Source organism: Hyperolius riggenbachi, chromosome 10 (assembly GCF_040937935.1).
Source record: "Hyperolius riggenbachi isolate aHypRig1 chromosome 10, aHypRig1.pri, whole genome shotgun sequence".
NCBI classification, from domain to species: domain Eukaryota; kingdom Metazoa; phylum Chordata; class Amphibia; order Anura; family Hyperoliidae; genus Hyperolius; species Hyperolius riggenbachi.
In genome coordinates, this window is record NC_090655.1 from 49,639,335 (window position 1) to 49,656,902 (window position 17,568).

The 17,568-nt window shown below is 46.0% G+C and overlaps 1 protein-coding gene across 1 annotated transcript; it reads right to left on the reverse strand.

The window, feature by feature from the left end:
- Positions 1–1,020: 1,020 nt before the first annotated feature.
- MRPL16 (mitochondrial ribosomal protein L16) lies at positions 1,021–14,801 on the reverse strand. Its single transcript, XM_068258728.1, has 4 exons — positions 14,639–14,801; positions 11,008–11,079; positions 7,152–7,300; positions 1,021–1,591 (listed from the first exon to the last, which is right to left on the reverse strand). The coding sequence occupies exons 1-4, from the start codon at positions 14,784–14,786 to the stop codon at positions 1,106–1,108; spliced, it is 855 nt and encodes a 284-aa protein (XP_068114829.1). The 5' UTR covers positions 14,787–14,801; the 3' UTR covers positions 1,021–1,105.
- Positions 14,802–17,568: the final 2,767 nt, after the last annotated feature.

The following is a 17,568-nucleotide window of genomic DNA, read 5'->3' on the forward strand; positions in this document are numbered from 1 at the left end:
CTACATTTTTACGCATTCCAGCTAGTGCAGGAACAAAAATGTACGCGGTGCACCACTAACGCGTAAAAATGTATGTGTTAATGTTCCTGCACTAGCGGGAATGTGTAAAAATGTATGCAATTCGGCCCTGACCTCCGAGGTCAGAAAGCTGCCAGCGGGGGACTGGAGCAGCAATGAGTGACTACGAGGGCACAGGATGGCTGTATGGGGCTGGTAGAAGCCCCAGGTAAGTGAAACTAATTTTTTTTTTTTGCTTGGACCTTCCCTTTAAACTTCCTGCCGGGACAGGAAGTTCTGTGTAGCTCTGGAGCCCGAAGCGGAGAAGAAACTGTCTGGAGCCCGAAGCGGAGAAGAAGACCAGGGGACTCGCGCCGGCCGGAGCAGGTAATGTATACCAACTGTATTGCGTCGGTCGTCTGGCATTCGAACGCCGCTAACGACACACTCCCGACCCGTCGGCGACCGAGAAAAATCTTCCGCACGGATGGGTCGATGGAAATGATCGATTTCGGACGGAAATCGATCGTTCTGTCAGCGGTGCGCGCGGCGATTTCACAGCCGTTTCGATCACTGTGATCAAAACGGCTGTATATCGGCGGGAAAATAGTTAGGTGTATGGGCCCCTTAACAGCTTGATTCACTTTGTAGGATGAGATCCCTGCACTTTGGCCCAATAGCCTGCCTGTCAAGTGTGGGGATCTCGTCCTACAAAGTCACTGGACCTGACAGATTGGGACAATTGGAGCAGCTATTCATTTTGGAGGAAGCGCAAGTAAGTTAGCAGTGCATGCTACAGCAGTAGGGTACCTACTTTGAGAATGTTACTTGCACTGCCATACTAAGCTGCGCTGCTTGAGCAGTGTAGTTTAGTGAATAAACCCCTATTGATTTGTATGTGAGCCAGATGTAGCCATCACAAGAGCCACATCTAGCTCCCGAGCCATAGCTTCCCTACGCTGCCCGAAAGGTTATCATGCTGTGGCTAATCTTTTAGAACAGAGATTAAGTTCTGAGTTTAGATCGTCTTTAAGTAGTTACATTTAATGAAATTAACAATTGAAAGCCAATGAACACACCAAGCTATAATGATATGCTGACTACAGTCTTATATACGATCTCTCATGTAGAATTTGCCCCAGTATCTGCCTTTGAAACGAAGGTCGTATGGGCTGAGATACTTCCTGCAGCCCATCATATTGCAAGATATGATGCGTTCAAAAGTCCATGGGTTCTGATTGTTCCTTTGCTTCTCCAGGAACTCCTCCCGCATCTGTTTCAAGCTTTCCCGACTCACAGCGATAGCTGGGAAAGGCAGCTTCTTGGCTACTTGTTCCAGAGCTGGCCGGACCTCCTCAAACTCACAGCGCCCACCCACTTCCAAGATCAGCTGCTCAGCTTTCACAGGGGTAACATAATGATCCACTGCCCCTTTCCCACCTCCCATGCGCTGACCAAGTCCTTTGCGGGTAATAGGCTTGTAGGGAGCTTCCACCATCCAGACGCTGAAGGTAGTTTTGGAGTTGAACTTGCGGTTAAGGGTCAAACGCATCATTTCAAAGTGGCCCCATTTTAAGTAGCCTCCTCCAAGAGCCTGTGCAAGGAAGAAAAATTAAGAAACTACTCTGAATGGTCAATTCAAATATATCAAGAATGGAATATTAAAATGGAATAAAACTCTGACATAACTTTCAATAAAAATGGTGTTTTCCTACTTTTTATTACTCATAGTTATATTTGCTTATATGCACAATATTGTGTTTACAAATTAACTGCTCTGAAAGCTGCTATTGCATTGGGGGGGGGGGGGGGGGGGATGAATGCAGTTCCCATTTATTAACCACTTGCCGACCGCACACTCATACCGTGCGGCGGCAAAGTGGTAGCTGGAGGACCAGCGACGCAGATCTGCGTCGCCAGGTGCCTCCCTAATTAATCAGGTAAGGCCACTCACGCGAGCGGCCGTTTCCTGTTAGATCACAGAGCGAGTCTCCGTGAACAGCCTGCGAGCCGCTGATCGCGACTCGCAGACTAAATGTAAACGCAGGAGACATTTGTCTCCTTTGTTTACATTGAACGGCACCCCCCCCCGCAAACCTCAGGCAGGAGCGATCAGACCCCCCCTGCACATCATCCCCATAGGGGGGAAAAAAGGGTGGCGATCTGATCGCTCTGCATGCACCCTGATCTGTGCTGGGGGCTGCAGAGCCCACCCAGCACAGATCACAAAAAACAGTGCTGGTCCTTAAGGGGGGGTAAAGGCTGGGTCATCAAGTGGTTAATCCTAGTACCCGTGTGTTTGAGCGTCGGAGATCAATGAGATGCCGCGTCATTCACAAAAACAGAAAGCAATGTGGGCACGCATTGCTTCCTGTTTAACGTACTAATATGCAACAGAAAGGCATGCACGAGGACATCTTGTGGCCAAATAGTATAATTACACCTACATACAATTTTTTTTTTCTTTAGTCCCACATTTACATTTAAATCTTTCCCTCCCACACTCTCCCATAATACCCAGTTGTTTTTTGTATTTAAAAAAACAAAACAAAAAAAATAATAGTTACCTTAGGGACTGAACTTTTTTAATATGTATATCATGAGGGTATATTTATTATTTAAATCATGGGCTTGTAAATAGTGACGGACGCAAACTTGAAAAAATGCACCTTTATTTTCAAATACAATATTGGCGCCATACATTGCACTAGGGAAATATTTTAAACGTTGCAATATCCGGGACAAATGGGCAAATAAAATGTGTGGGTTTTATCCACAGTAGAACATTTTATTTTAAAACTACAATTGCTGAAAATGGAGAAATAATGATTTTTTTCCATTCTGTTATTATTCCCATTAAAATGCAGTTAGAATAAAATAATGCTTAGCAAAAAGTACCACCCAAAGAAAGCCTAATTGGCGATGAAAAACATAAGATATAGATTATTTTGTTAGGATAAGTAGTAATAAAGTTATAGGCAAATGAATGGAAGGAGATCTGTTGCTCTGGTTTTTAAAGAGACTCTGTAACAAAATTGTCAGTCTTATTTCTTCTATTCTATTAGTTCCTATACCTGTTCTAATATGATCTGTCTTACTGCAGCCTTTTCCAGTTGCACAGTCACTGTAATATCTCTGTTATATAATCTAATCTTTCATTTGCCGGCTTTGTCGGCTCAGGCAGGAATGTGCTGCTCTGCTGTGATAGGGAGAAGCTATGCACACCCCCTCCAGGCTCTGTATGCTGTGTGTATGACTCACAAAGGTTCAACTAACCCTGGAAAATCCTCCAATCAGGGGCCAGTCTGTGCAGGCCTAATGCAGAAGAACCAGGAGGACGGAGGACAGCAAGTGAAGGATTAGCCTGGAGGAAGCCCCAGGTATGCATTTTCTCTCTACATTACCATCTCAGGTTTTCTTTAACTACTTCCCTACTAAGGGCTTTTTGCCCTTCTGTACCAGAGCAATTTTCACCTGTCAGCGTTCCTCCCATTCATTCGCCAATAACTTTATAACTACTTATTACAACAAAATGATCTACATTTTGGTGTGTCCCCCCCCCCACCAATTAAAATGCATTTAGAATAAAATAAATCCTAACAGGAATAAGGAAAAGGAATGGGGGAAAAAATTATTATTTCTCAGTTTTTGGCAATTATAGTTTTAAAATAAAACCAACACATTTTATTTGCCCATTTGTCCCAGTTATTACAACAGTTGAAATATTTCCCTAGTACAATGTATGGTGACAATATTTTATTTGGAAATAAAGGTGTATTTCAGTAATATACCCTCATGACATACAATACAAAAAGTTCAGTCCCTAACATAACCATGCAATATTTTTTTACATGCAAATGTTTTATTTCGGTAACTATGGAAAAGTGGGGGAGGTAAGGCAGTGTTCTCCCCAGGGCCAATTAAGTGGGCGGGCCGCCCGGCTGTTTTCAGACCCCGCCAAGCTGTTGTCAATCACCCACCCAGCTGCAAAAAAACCCAGGCACGAGCGCTCCATTGCCTGCTAGCAATCAGCGTCCAGCTCTCGCACAATAGGGAGAGCTGACGCTGTACACTGCAGGAGCTGGGGAGCGCTCCTCTGCCTGTCACTTGTCTGGTCTGGTGGAGCAGGGATTGGCTGGGCGGGTTGTAAGGGGCGGCACAATGCATGTCATCTAGCTGGAAACTTCTGCTCAGACTCTGCCTCCCGCCCTCCAATGAAACAGGCTTTATTTTATGCTGGCAGCTCTCTGGCCAATGGAAAGAGAGGCAGCCAAGCAAGCACGCCCACATATCTTTCTATGCACTACGCAGCCTGCAGAAGTTATGAGAGGAGAGAGACCATGTGCATTCTTCTGCAATCAGGGACAGTCAGTCAGGAGCGACTCCTTCATTCTCCATCCCCGCAGACGACAGCAGATAACCATGCCGTTTAGATAAGGAGCTGCTGGTCTAATCAGCTAGAAGAGGTGATAACTTCAGAGCTCTGTTTGCTTTCTTTTGTTTACGTTCAGTTCGGGGGAGGATCGAGCATTACAGGGCATGTACAGTGACAGTGTTTCCAAGGCAGCCTCCTCTGCACTCAGCTCTTTTCCACTCAGCTCTTTTTTTTCTGCTCCGTCCCAAACTTAAAGTAAAAAAAAAAAAAAAAAAAAAAAAAAGCAATCTTCTCTCGTGTCTGTGTCTACCCCCCAGCTTGCATCCTGTCAGTAATGATCCCCCTCCCCCTTCAACAATCACTCTGCAGGAACAAAGTGGACCTGAACTCTTGCATAGAAGGAAAACAGTGAAATGTACCCTGCATGTATTTATAGAGTCTGGCCTGTCTAATTACCCCTCTTGTCTAATCACAATTTGTAGTTTTATTTCTCCCATGTCACCTGATTGCTATGGCAGATAAACTAATTTGAAAGCACAGGAGGTTAACAATGTCTGCTTCCTTGAAAGCAGGAAGTAGAAACAGTGCAGATTTATTGTAGAATTTTTATCAGCTGTAACAATGAAATGGCTTCCATTAAAGTTTATTATGTTGCTTATCTTTTAGAGAAGAGAGGAAGTTCTGAGTGCTGGTCTGCTTTAAAGGAACCTGAGCACAATAATCTGAAATACTTTCTCCCTAATGCTAGGTACACACGATGCAATTTTTGAGAGATTTACTGTCAGATGGACTATTTCCAACATGTCCAATCTGATTTCTGATAAAATTTTAGCTCGATTTCCCATAGAAGTAAACGGAAAATCGATTGAAAATCACATTAAACATGTTGGAAATAGTCCATGCGACCGTAAATCGGTCAGAAAATTGCATCGTGTGTACCTAGCAGGTACATCGGCTCGTCTCCTCATCCTCCCCCTATGCTGTAAGCAGAGTTGCACTTGTCCTGCACTTCCCCGTCGCACGCCACCCGGCTACTTTTTCATGCCACCCGGCTGGAAAAAAATCCTGGGGAGAACACTGTAAGGGGTTAATTTTAATGATCTATGCATGTATTTTTATTTAAAAAAATGTATGTAGGTACAATTTTACTATTTGGCCACCCACTTTTTCTTCCTGGGCTAACGGGAAGTTAGTATGCCAACACGAAGTAATGTGTGTATGTGTTATTTTCGTTTTAACAATGACCACGGCATCTCATTGATGCCGGAGGTCATTGTTCGTGGGCACTTAGATCGGTCAGTGGGAACTGTGTTCCCATTTACTGATCTCTGTGCAAAAGGGTAGAGACGAGAATGCGCACTCGAGTGAGCGCACGCGTGACTGCCATTCACGTCAATGGACAAATATCTACGCCCCTGGGCAAGAACTGAAGTCCTGCGGGCGTAGATATACTGCCGCAAACGGCATAAGTGGTTAAAGGACTACTGTAATGAGAGGGATATGGAGGCTGCCATATTTATTTCCTTTTAAACAATACCAGTTGCTTGCCTGGCTGCCCTGCTGATCCTCTGCCTGTTATACTTTTAGCCATAAACTCTGAAGAAGCATGCATCAGATCAAGTGTTTCTGACACATTATTGTCAGATCTGAAATGCTTGTTATCTGCATGCTTGTTTCGGGTGTTATTTAGACACTACTGTAGTCAAATAGACCAGCAGGGCTGCCAGGCAACTGGTATTGCTGAAAGGAAATAAATATGGCCGCCTCCATATTCTTCTCACTTCAGTTGTCCTTTAACCTCCCTGGCGGTAAGCCCGACCTACGCTCGGGGCTAGCCACCGGAGGGGATCACATGGCCCAGGAGCTTTTTTTTTTTTTTTAATAAAATTTGATCTAACTGCTTAAAGTGAACCAGAGACGAAGCACCCTTGTGTATTTTACCATAGAAATCAGTGGGAACATTAGAGAAAACATTTACCATGCTCTCTGTTCCATCCTCACTGCTAAAAGTGTCTGTTATCTAGCTGAGATAAGAATCCCGGACTGAGCATTGATTCTGGCTTTGCTATAATGACTCCGCTATAATGATTCCTGAGCAAAGCCAGCAGGGGGCAGGCTTGGACTTGAAGACAGCAAAGAACACAGTCTCAGCTATAATTATTCTGTAGCAAAGCCAGACCGACTGCTTAGTCGGGATTCTTATCTTAGAGGTGATAACAGGCAAATTAAACAGAGAACAATGTAACAAAGAGCAGATTAGGTGTTTACTGTCATGTTCCCACTGATTTATAAGGTAAAATACATGAGGTTGCTTCATCTCTGGTTCTCTTTAAGCTAGCACTTTGCAAATCCCTCCGCTCTCCCCCCGATCGCCGCCGTTATATGTACCCCCCAGGGATCCCGCGATGACGTCATGTCCGATCGTGCCCATAGCAACGACTGAAGCCAAAGGGTTAGAGATGTGGCTCTCGCGGGATCGCGGACGGGTAAATATTGCCGGCTGCGATCGGGGGGATCAGAGCGGTTTTGGGGGACTTGGGGGCCACAGTTAGATCAAATTTTATTTTCAAAAATCCTCCCGCGGACGCAGCATCTGAAACTGCGTACTGCTAGGGAGGTTAAATGTGACCTATACTATCAACTATAGCTTATTTCAAACCAGACGACAATAAAAAATACAATTTACAAAAATGATGCTTTCACTGTTCAGCTTTGTCAGAGTGGTGAAGTTACTCTTTTCATTTAGCCAGAACAATAATAAGATATGCCTTCATCCTACCAATATGCCATATTCTCCTTCCTGGAATTCGCGGCCCACTTTTGCAGGCCCACGGATGTCGTTCAGGTTCTTGGGCTCCTTCACCACCTTTACCAGGTCTGGTGCTTTGTTCAAAAATCTAAGTCTGGGCTTCTCCTTCATGGTGACCTCTGCAAACAGAAATAAGCATATGATGTAATACCGCATGCCAGTCTCACAATGCACAACATGTAGGAGGCGGCGCACGTTTAAGACAAGCTGTTTAGGGCTTTTCAAGGCCAGTCTCAATGCCCTGTATTAATGGAAAGACAGCAGTGATGGAAGAGCCCGGCGCTAAATAAAGCTAAAGATCCTGCATGCTCACAACTGAACAATAGTCACAATACCTGCTGCCATGATATCCGTATGGTAAGTAATGTGAACAGTTTACTTACGGCCAGCAGGGATACGCAGTGAGGAGACTGGATAAGTCTGGATCAGCGAGGAAAAGACCACGCATGAGGAAAGTTGACTGCCGCCTGTTAGTTCCAAACACAGCAACCGGATATGACGTCAGTCCCTCTGTGCTCCACGGGCCATCCTTGACGTGCTATTAAACAAGAAGCTTTCCAGTAAGTGTGCATATGTATTGCGCAGTCTGCACTATTGGCTCTTGTATTCTCTCGCCCCCGCGTCCAGGAAGCTCTAGCCGACGGCCCTTGGAACGCAGAGGGACTGATGTCATATCCGGTTGCCGTGATTGGAACTAACAGGCAGCGGTGAACTTTCCTCACGCGTGGTCTTTTAAGTGCTGGTCCAGACGTATCCAGGCTCCTCACTGAGTATCCCTGCTGGCTGTGAGTAAACTGTTCACATTACTTACCATATGGATATCACGGCAGCAGGTATTGTGACTACTGTTCAGTTGTGAGCATGCAGTCTACAATGCCCCCATCCAATGGCATGCTAAGGGCAGTAATCAGATAGAGGCTATGTGTCTGAGCATCAGTCTGATCCTCTGCCTCCATTACTTTCTGAATTAGACAGCCATTTTTTTAAGGGAATAATAACAATGGCAGTCTCCATATCCTTCTCACTAAATCTTAAAGTGGACCTGAACTCTTGCACAGGACAGAAGGAAAACATAAGAGAAATGCTCCCTGTATGTGTTTAGAGAATTTAGCCTGTCTAATTCCCCCTTATCTTTGTAATTGTATTTTGATCTCTCAGCTGTGTCAGCTCAGGAATCTTCTCTGCCATGGAATAGCAGCTACTTTGTAAACACAGGATGTTAACAATATGTCTGCTTCCATGTAAGCAAGAAGTAGACACACTTGCAAATGTATTGCAGGATTAGTATTAGCTTTAACAATGTTTTTCTTTAAAGGTTATTATGCTGTTGCGTATCTTTTAGAGCAGAGAGGAAGTTCTGAGTTCAGGTCCACTTTAAGTGTCACTGCAGATCAATCAGGGCACTGTGCTAGAGGTCTGTATCTGCCCAGCCCCCACTCCTGGCCTCTGCACACTTTCTGCTGAGCACAATGACAGCTTTGGAAGTGTCTTTTGGATTTAACAAAACAAGTGTGCAGAGCGCAGTGTTGAGACCAGGTGGCCGCGCATCATAGGTGAAAATCTCTGGATAAGGAGCATAGGGGTCAATTCAGCAATCTCTTGTTGTTTTCTTTCAAAAACAAAAAAGGGTTTCTTGGGGGGGGGGGGGGGATGTTTGAACAGATGTTTGAACATAATTTATTTGATTGATTTTCAACAATTTGTTTGCCCAAGATTATTTGTCAGATACATATATGTCATGTATAGCCTTTGATCTTATCTGTAAATAGTTATCCAACAGTATACGAAAAAAATTTAGCTAGTATGGTTGAGGTGAGCCAGTGAAAAAGTTCATAGGGAACCAGGGCCGGATTTTCTATAAGGCACTGTAGGCACATGCCTAGAGGCGCCTTATGTGAGAGAGGTGGCTCCCCTCCTCAGATAACTGATCTCAGGCGCTTACAATCTATTCCCTGCCTCTTATTACTAACCTCAGGCACTTACACCATAATTCTTGTCACTAAGGATGATATGAGACACTGATTAGAGTGTTAGATTCTAAGGACAGTTAGTGACATAAGGAAGGGATTAGTGCAGGGCTGTGGAGTCGGTACAAAATCATCCAACTCCAACTCCGACTCCTCAGTTTATGAAACCACCAACTCCTTAGTCTAATACTTACCAGGGCTGTGGATTTGGTACAAAAATCATCCGACTCTAGTTTATGAAACCACTGACTCAGACTCCGGGTACCCAAAATTGCTCCAACTCCAAAGCCCTGGATTAGTGCTCACAATATTTTTACTTAGGGGTGTGGCCTCTGTTCAGGGGCAGAGTTTAGGGCACCAGAAGGCGTCTGTACCTATGGGCCCCTTGAGTTATAAATCCGGCCCTGTAGGGAACAGTTCTCCCATGACAACAACATCTACAACTTGAAGCAGTCTAATTGGCTGAATAGTGTGGGTATATTATTTATGCAACTCACCTGAAACTTAGCCGTTTGAGAGGGAGTTGTCCACCCAATAACGTTAGTGGAATTTCCCTAAGGAATGTCTCGCTGGCTTACCTCAACCATACTAATGATGAAAAAGCAACCCCCTTCCCTTTAGCCTCCCAACCTCTTATTTTTAAAACCATTAAAGAGGCAGTGTAATCTTTGTAACTTCCAGACATAGGCCTTGACTCATAAAGCATTGCCACATGAGGTAATGCAGAAAACAGCTGACTTTACCGAGCACTGAGGAAAATATACATTCATAAAGGTTGTTACCGCATAGAAAGCTGAAATTCACCTCTTGTTTCCCCCCATTCCTTTAGATTGTAAGCTCACAAGGGCAGGGCTCTCTTACCCTTTGGTGTCTTGGAAATGTATTTATTTAATAGCTTGCTTTCAGTTATACATTTTATTCATCATGTTACATCTGTCATTGTAATCACTGTATTTAGTACCAGTGTCCATATTTGATGTATATCATTTATCTGTATCATTATGTAACTCATGTTTGTTTTCCTATTTTGTACAGGGCCACGGAATATGTTGGTGCTTTATAAATAAATAAATAATAATAAATTATCAACTTGTGCGGAAAATACCTCAACACGTCAGTAAATGTCAATTCATAAAGACTAGAACATGCAGTGAAGCCCTGAAACATTACCAGCAGCTCTGGTGTGTTGGAAAAAGTGCAGAGACCGCACAGAGCCGTGACACACAGAAGCAGAGAGAGCTATGACGACAGGAGCAGAGAGCCAATAGAAACAGCCAATCTCCTGCAAGTCCCGCTGATCGGATGCTGATAGGATGCGAAGCCTTCTCGGGAGGAACAAGCTTCTCTACCCCCCAGGCAGCAGAGGAGAGAGAACGGAACAAAAGAGGTTTCCCCGGTAGCCCTTCAGACATTTAACCCTTTAGGTTCCTGTTTGAAGATGCGGAGGAGCTAGTGAGGAAATCACCTAAGCATGTCATGTGTAATGTCTCTTGGAGTTCATGAAAGCTGTGGCAATAAAATAAAATGTTAAAAAAGACTAATGGACACAGATTCAGGAGGGAGCAGAGGCAGTATAACAAACATGTATATTCTAAAGGGATGTCAGGGATGCCTCTTACGATTGTAATGCCGTCAATGCACGGAAGTGCTTGAAACAAAAAAGAGACAACTCCACACTCTTCTGCTGGTACCAAACAGGTTATTGTCAATTGTAGCGGTAAATTACCTAACTTTTACACCTTTAAACATTATTAGCAAACAGAATGCGGTATTTTAACGACCTGGATTTTTATTTTTTTTAAATCACACAGCCCTTTATGAATCAAGGCCATAGACTTTCTATCATTCCAATGGCTCACCACTAAAATCAGGCAGAGGTTCATAAGACTTCAGTCCAGCCGTGACAACTTTCTGTGCGTTCAACAGACGACCTGTAGCAAGGCAAATGAAATGACTTAGTATTTATTAAAAAAGAAATAAAAATGGTTATTTTAAAAGGTTAGTCCAGGGAAGATATTTCATTTGTGTCCCCCCCCCCCTCCCCCCCAGTTTTGGGGGGAGAATTTCCAGATAACTGAAATCTCTATTTCTAATTGCATGTCATTAAAGGAAATCTGAAGTGAAAAATAAACTTATGATATAATGATTTGTATGTGTAGTACTGCTAAGAAATAACACATTACTTGCACAGATATGAGTCTCACATTGTTTCCAGTACAGGAAATGTTAAGAAACTTCAGTTTTCTATTCAAAAGAGCTTCTGTGAGCTCTGCAACTTTTTAAAGTCTTTTGAAGCACTTATCTCAACTATCTCTCATTGCTTCTTTGTTCTTTCTGCAGAGAAAAGGTTAAAGGAGTTAGTGGTTTAATGCGAACATTTTTACGTATTAAACCACCGACGTGTAAAAATGTATGTGTTAATGTTCCTGCACCGGCGGGAATGTGTAAAAATGTATGCAATGCGACCCGCCGACCCCGAGGTCGGCAAAAACAAAACTAGCTGGCGGCGGGGGACTGGAGCAACAGTGAGCGTAACTACGAGGGCACAGGATGGCTGCATGGGGCTGGGAGAAGCCCCAGGTAAGCGGAACTCTTTATTTTTTGCCTGATAATTCCTTTAACCCCCTTGCCGTTACAATTCTGGCGGCAAGGGGGCAGCGCAACACTTTTTTTTTTTAAATCATGATAGCCGCTGACAAGCGGCATCCCCCTACCATGGCGACCGGGCGGGATGACGTCACCGACGTCAGAGGGAATCCCGATCCACCCCTCAGCGCTGCCTGGCACTGATTGGAAACTGCACGCAGCTAGCAAAGTGCTAGCCGCGTGCAGGAAATTTTTTTTTTGAAAATCGGCCCAGCGGAGCCTGAGAAATCCTCCTACGCAGGTTACCCCGAGCTAAGCTCGGGATAACCGGCAAGGAGGTTAAAGGGTCACTAGCCTGCTCTGTGAAATAATTGAAAATGCTTACTGCAAGAAAATTTATGGGTGCTCAACACCAAGCTTAACCCTTACAAGTCTGGCTGTGCAAATCTGGCTAAATTGGCTTATCATGAGGCACTTGGTCCATAGGCAGTGAGAAAACCTGGGGCCCCGCAGTCCCGCAGTTAAGCTTGGTGTTAAGCACGCATAAATTTTCTTGTAGTAAGCATGAAATAATTGAAAATGCTGAGTGTATTGTGGAAACTGCAATTATTAGAGAATGATGCAATGTTATAAAAAAAAATATATACCTGAAAATAAAAATATGACACTATTTTCTTTGCTACTAATGTTCTATTAATTATCCGTATTACACAACCAATTCATTATATCATGAGGTTTTTTTTCGCTTCAGTGTCACTTTAACCACCCTGGCGTTCATTTCCCCAGGATTTCCGTGCAAAAAGTGTTTCAATTAATTTCCAATAATTTTCAACCATTTTTTGCAATCAATTTTTTTTTAATATTGAAGTAAATACAGGTTATTGTATTGAATTCAATTTAAAAAAAAAAAAAAAGTTTGCTGCGAGATGTTGATGACGCTGTGTGACCCTGGTGTCATCAACGCCGATCGACGGGGGACATGCGATCACCGAGGGAGAAGCAAAATCTGCCAAGGTACATGGAAGAAGGCATGGTGGAAGCCATCAGAGGTACACGACGAGGGATCAGCATGCCAATGGTGAGTATAAGACCCAGATGTATAAGTAGCCAGATGTGCAGCCAGGTATATAGTTAGCCAGATGTGCAGCCAGGTATATAGTGAGCCAGGTGTTTAGCCAGATACATAGTGAACCAGGTGTATAGCCAGATTTATAGGCAGCCAGATGTCCCCTCCCGATCCTCTCCCCCTCCCATTTCAGCCCATTGAGTAAATAGATCTACTCACCAGAGGGCTCTCTCCAGCGACGGCTGCAACAGCACTTCCTCTTTCATCACTAAGTCTCGTTCTCTGTACAGTTACATTACGAGACTTGGTGACGCCCCCAAGCCTCGTAATGTAAATGTATAGAGACCGGGACTTCGGAGATGGAGGAGGGTGTGTACCGCAGCCGTCGCTGGAGAGAGCCCTCCAGTGAGTAGATCTATTTACTCAACGTGCTGAGATGGGGGGGGGGGGGGGAGGATCGGGAGGGGGATAGGCCACCCGCTGCCGCGCAGAAGGGGGATCCCCCCGCCCACACAGAGCGGGTTCCCCCCCCCTGCCCGCACAGCTGCCGCATAGAAGGGGGAACCCCCGCAAGCAAGCACATTGTCTGCCCGCGGCTCCGCTGTCCAGGGATTCCCCAGGGTGGCTGGATGCTTGTTCTACACGCTGGGGTAGCACAGATCTTTACCCACAGTGTGCAGACAGGCATCCAACCATCCTGGGAAACCCCTCTGAAGAGAAAAAAATGCAGCCGGCGGGGCAGAGAAACAGGAAACCTCCCTGTCGGCATGGATGAGCTTGGCTCGTCATTAACGTTTTTTGCAAGTTTTTGCTGGACAAGCTCTGCTCGTCCATACCGCCAGGGTGGCTACATTGTTAATATTTACCTTTCTGTCTCAACTTGCTGCCAGCAATGATTGCAGCTCCTATGTGGCTTCTTTGTAATCACGTACAATAGGACCAGGCACTGTAGTTTACTATATTAGTAGTTTACTATACCAGAAATGGTCAAATGCAAGCACATCAAGTATATTATAGTACTGTATCTTAATTCAGTCAATAATTGGGGGTCATTTTTATTTTCAATGCTTCAGCAATCAAGCACAAAAAAAATGTCTATGCTAAATCAATATGCACAGTCTTCAATTAACCAGAGAATTGCATGCAACAATCATGCCACAGTTTCCACAGGAAGCATAAATCTCACCAGTTAATGCAGGTACAGTACTGATAGTGTGCTCCTCTGTCCACATTTCTGTGCAGCCTGGATAATACTGCATCATTGCAGCCATGCACAAGCAAGTCATAGAATACAGCAGGGGCCAGAATAAACAAACAGGTCTACTATAACAGAGTTAGTTATGCATTGGGGGGGGGGGGGGGGGGTATTAGTTGCCCAGTAGAGGAGGGTTCTGTGTGAGAATACGGTTAGGTTGGGTTGCATTTTCTGATACAAATACAATTAAATCAATGGTTAGGTTGCACTTTCTGATAGCTATAAGTATAAATTATTGCAACCGGTTGCAAAATTTTAGAAAGTTACAATACTTTTCACAACACCAGCTCGGAGGCTGCAGGGACTGACTTTGCTGGGGTAGGGGGAGCTAAGGGGCCCACAGGAAACCTTTGCCCCAGGGCTGTGTGCCCTGACGAGCTCAAGTACCTAGTACAATGTGATGTGTGATCCAGGAGATCAGTGACAGTGGAAAGTATTTGATAGGAATGTACACTAGAAACTCAGTGACAGAAAGCAGCGCAGGTTATAACTGTGCTTCAGCAGCGCAGTGATAATGAGGCAGTGGCATGATGATAGCAGACAGAAGCACCAGTCAGCTGTTACAGCCAGTAGTCCTCAGTACCTCTCAGCAGACCGCGGCATTGCCCCGACAGGCGACTCCACTGTGGCAACGCCATCATCGCTGTCGGCTCACTGTGTACTTGTAAAAATTTTTTTAGCAGACTGTCTGTCACCAGCAAGCTACCATCATGGCGAGGATGTGACGTCATCCACTAGCAGCGGTGAAAGGGATTGGTCAAGGTCACTTTCCAGCGCCCAGAGGCCTGCAGAGCACTGCCATCTAGTGGTGGAGGATGAAAGTGCACGTTAACCACCAGAGATGATGTGCATGTATGGAGATTCTGTATCCAGGCGTTCTGAATTTCTCGCACATCCCAAGAACCCTATATAATAATCCCCAAGTGTCTCTGCGTCTTCCTCTCCCTGTGTCCGTGTGCTTGCGCTACTGCACATGTGCAGCACGGACAGACATTGGGACAGGAGGACGGGGCCAGGGAGCCGGGCTGGCGTGTGCAGGTGGACGGGTGCGCAAGCAGCAGGTGCATGCAGGGCCGGCCCACTCATGAGGCGGGGTGAAACTTTTGCCTCAGGCGGCAAATTTCTAGGGGCGGCATCCGCCCGTCGGAGGGTGCGGGGAGCCGGCCGCCCAGCTGGAGGGGTAGCGGGCAGGACGGGGGTATTGGGCCTAGCGGCGGGGAGGGGGGTCGGACCCCCCCTCCCTCGCCTGGGTCCCCGTCCCCTGCTCCCCTCCAGCCTTAAATACATCCGAACTAGCGCAACTCGTAAGAGGCAGTGGGCGGGGAGGACTCACCTCTTCCTCGCTCGATCCAGCGTGCGCTCCACTGACGTCACTTCCTGCACGCCGCCCACTGTATTGTAAATGGACGGCGCTGCAGGAAGGGGGGGGGGGGGGGCGGCTTCAGCAATAATTTTTTTTTAAATTTGCCTCAGGCGGCAAAAAGTCTAGGGCGGGCCCTGGGTGCATGCACACTGACATGCCGTTGGCGGCAATGTGACAGATACCTAGAGCCCGTTTTTAAATGGGCTTAGGTCTACAAGTAGACAAATAAGTTAGTTTGTCTACCCATGGAGCACCGCCACTGCCATAATGATCTAAAGGTTCCCATCAATCTACAATCAATCTCATAAAAATAAAATTGTCAGCAAAAAGTCCCACCTAAAGAAAGCTTAATTTGTGGCAAAAATTAAAGGTATAGATCATTTAGGTGTGATAGGTAGTGATAAAGTTGAAAAAATGGCTCTGGGTTTTAAAGGACCACTTATCACAAAAAAGGTAGGCAGTTAAAGAGAACCCGAGGTGGGTTTGAAGAATACTATCTGCATACAGAGGCTGGATCTGCCTATACAGCCCAGCCTCTGTTGCTATCCCAAACCCCCCTAAGGTCCCCATGCACTCTGCAATCCCTCATAAATCACAGCCACGCTGCTGACAAACAGCTTGTCAGAGCTGGCTGTGTTTATCTCTATAGTGTCAGTCTGCTGCTCTCCCCGCCTCCTGCAGAACTCCAGTCCCCGCCTGCATCCCTTCTCTCCCTGCTGATTGGAGGGAAGGGAGGGGGCAGGGACAGGAGCTATGCAGGAGGCGGGGGAGCAGCTGAGACTGACACTACAGATGTAAACACAGCCTCACAGCACTGCTGTGATTTATGAGGGATTGCAGAGTGCAGGGGGACCTTAGTGGGGTTTGGGATAGCAACAGAGGCTGGGCTGTATAGACAGATCCAGCCTCTGTATGCAGATAACATTCTTTAAACACACCTCGGGTTCTCGTTAAAATCTGACAGAACCGACAGGTTTTGGGCCAGACCATCTCCTCATGAGGAATTATCAGGGTTTTCTTTGTTATCAACAGCATTTCCTGAATAGCAGATGTCCTCCGTGCCAGCCGCCCCCCCCCCCCCCCCTCCCTCAAGGAGAGAATATCTGCATTTGTATTCAGAAACATCTTGTAGCTTAGTGCTTTGAGTCGGCCAAGAGAAAAGTGCGATGTAAATGTTTTGTCTTTATAGGTATTAAAGGGATACTTAAAGGGAACTGAGATGAGAAGCGTCTCAGGTTTCATACTTACCAGGGGCTTTATTGAGGCTCCTTGTCCCTCGCCGCCTCTGTGTGGTGGCTCCAGTCCCCCACAATGCATCCCAAAAGCCTGTCCGAGTCGCGCTTCATCACAACGCCCAGGCCAGGCATGGTTCCCCGTCGCACTCCCGTCCCTGGGAGCATTCAGAGCTTGCGCAGTATTACTGCGCAAGCACAGAATGCTCCCAGCCGCAGGAGCGCGCCTGGCCATGCATGTGCGAGTCGGCCAGGCTTTGAAGCTGAATTGCAGAGGACTGGAGCCATCCAGGAAGACGACAAGGGACAAGCGTACTTAAGGGGGTGTTAAGAAAGCCCCAGGTAAGTATGGCACCTGAGACACTTCTCATCTCAGGTACACAGCCGAACCCCCCCCCCCCCCCCGCCCAAAAACAAACGTTTTACTTACCTCTTGCAGCTCCCCTCATCCTGTGCCCATGCCATCCTTCTGAGACCCTCCAGCAAGCAGCAGCGACCCCTCAAAGCTGGCCAGTCGTAGCTAGTCAGAGGCTGAGGTGCCCCTGGTCGAGCACACCCTGATCGCGCTCCTGTCGTCAAGAGCGTCCTGCACATGCACAGTAGCGATCTTCCCATACTGCGCATGTGCAGTACGCTGCCGTGCGCAGGGAGGCAACGAGGAGGCGCATGACCAGCCCCCTTTGAGGGAGTCGCCGCTGCTCGTGTGTGTGTGTGTGTGTGTGTGTGTGTGTGTGTGTGTGTCGACGGTTCAGGCACAGGATGACTGCAGGGGGCTGCAAGAAGCCCAAAGTAGGTAAAACTGCTTTACTGACTTTAGATTGACTTTAATTTCCTGCCAAAAATCTGTGCATATAAAAAAGGTTCCAGAAGCTCAGTACAGACACAAACATAGAAGCATCCTATATCATACGCCTTAAA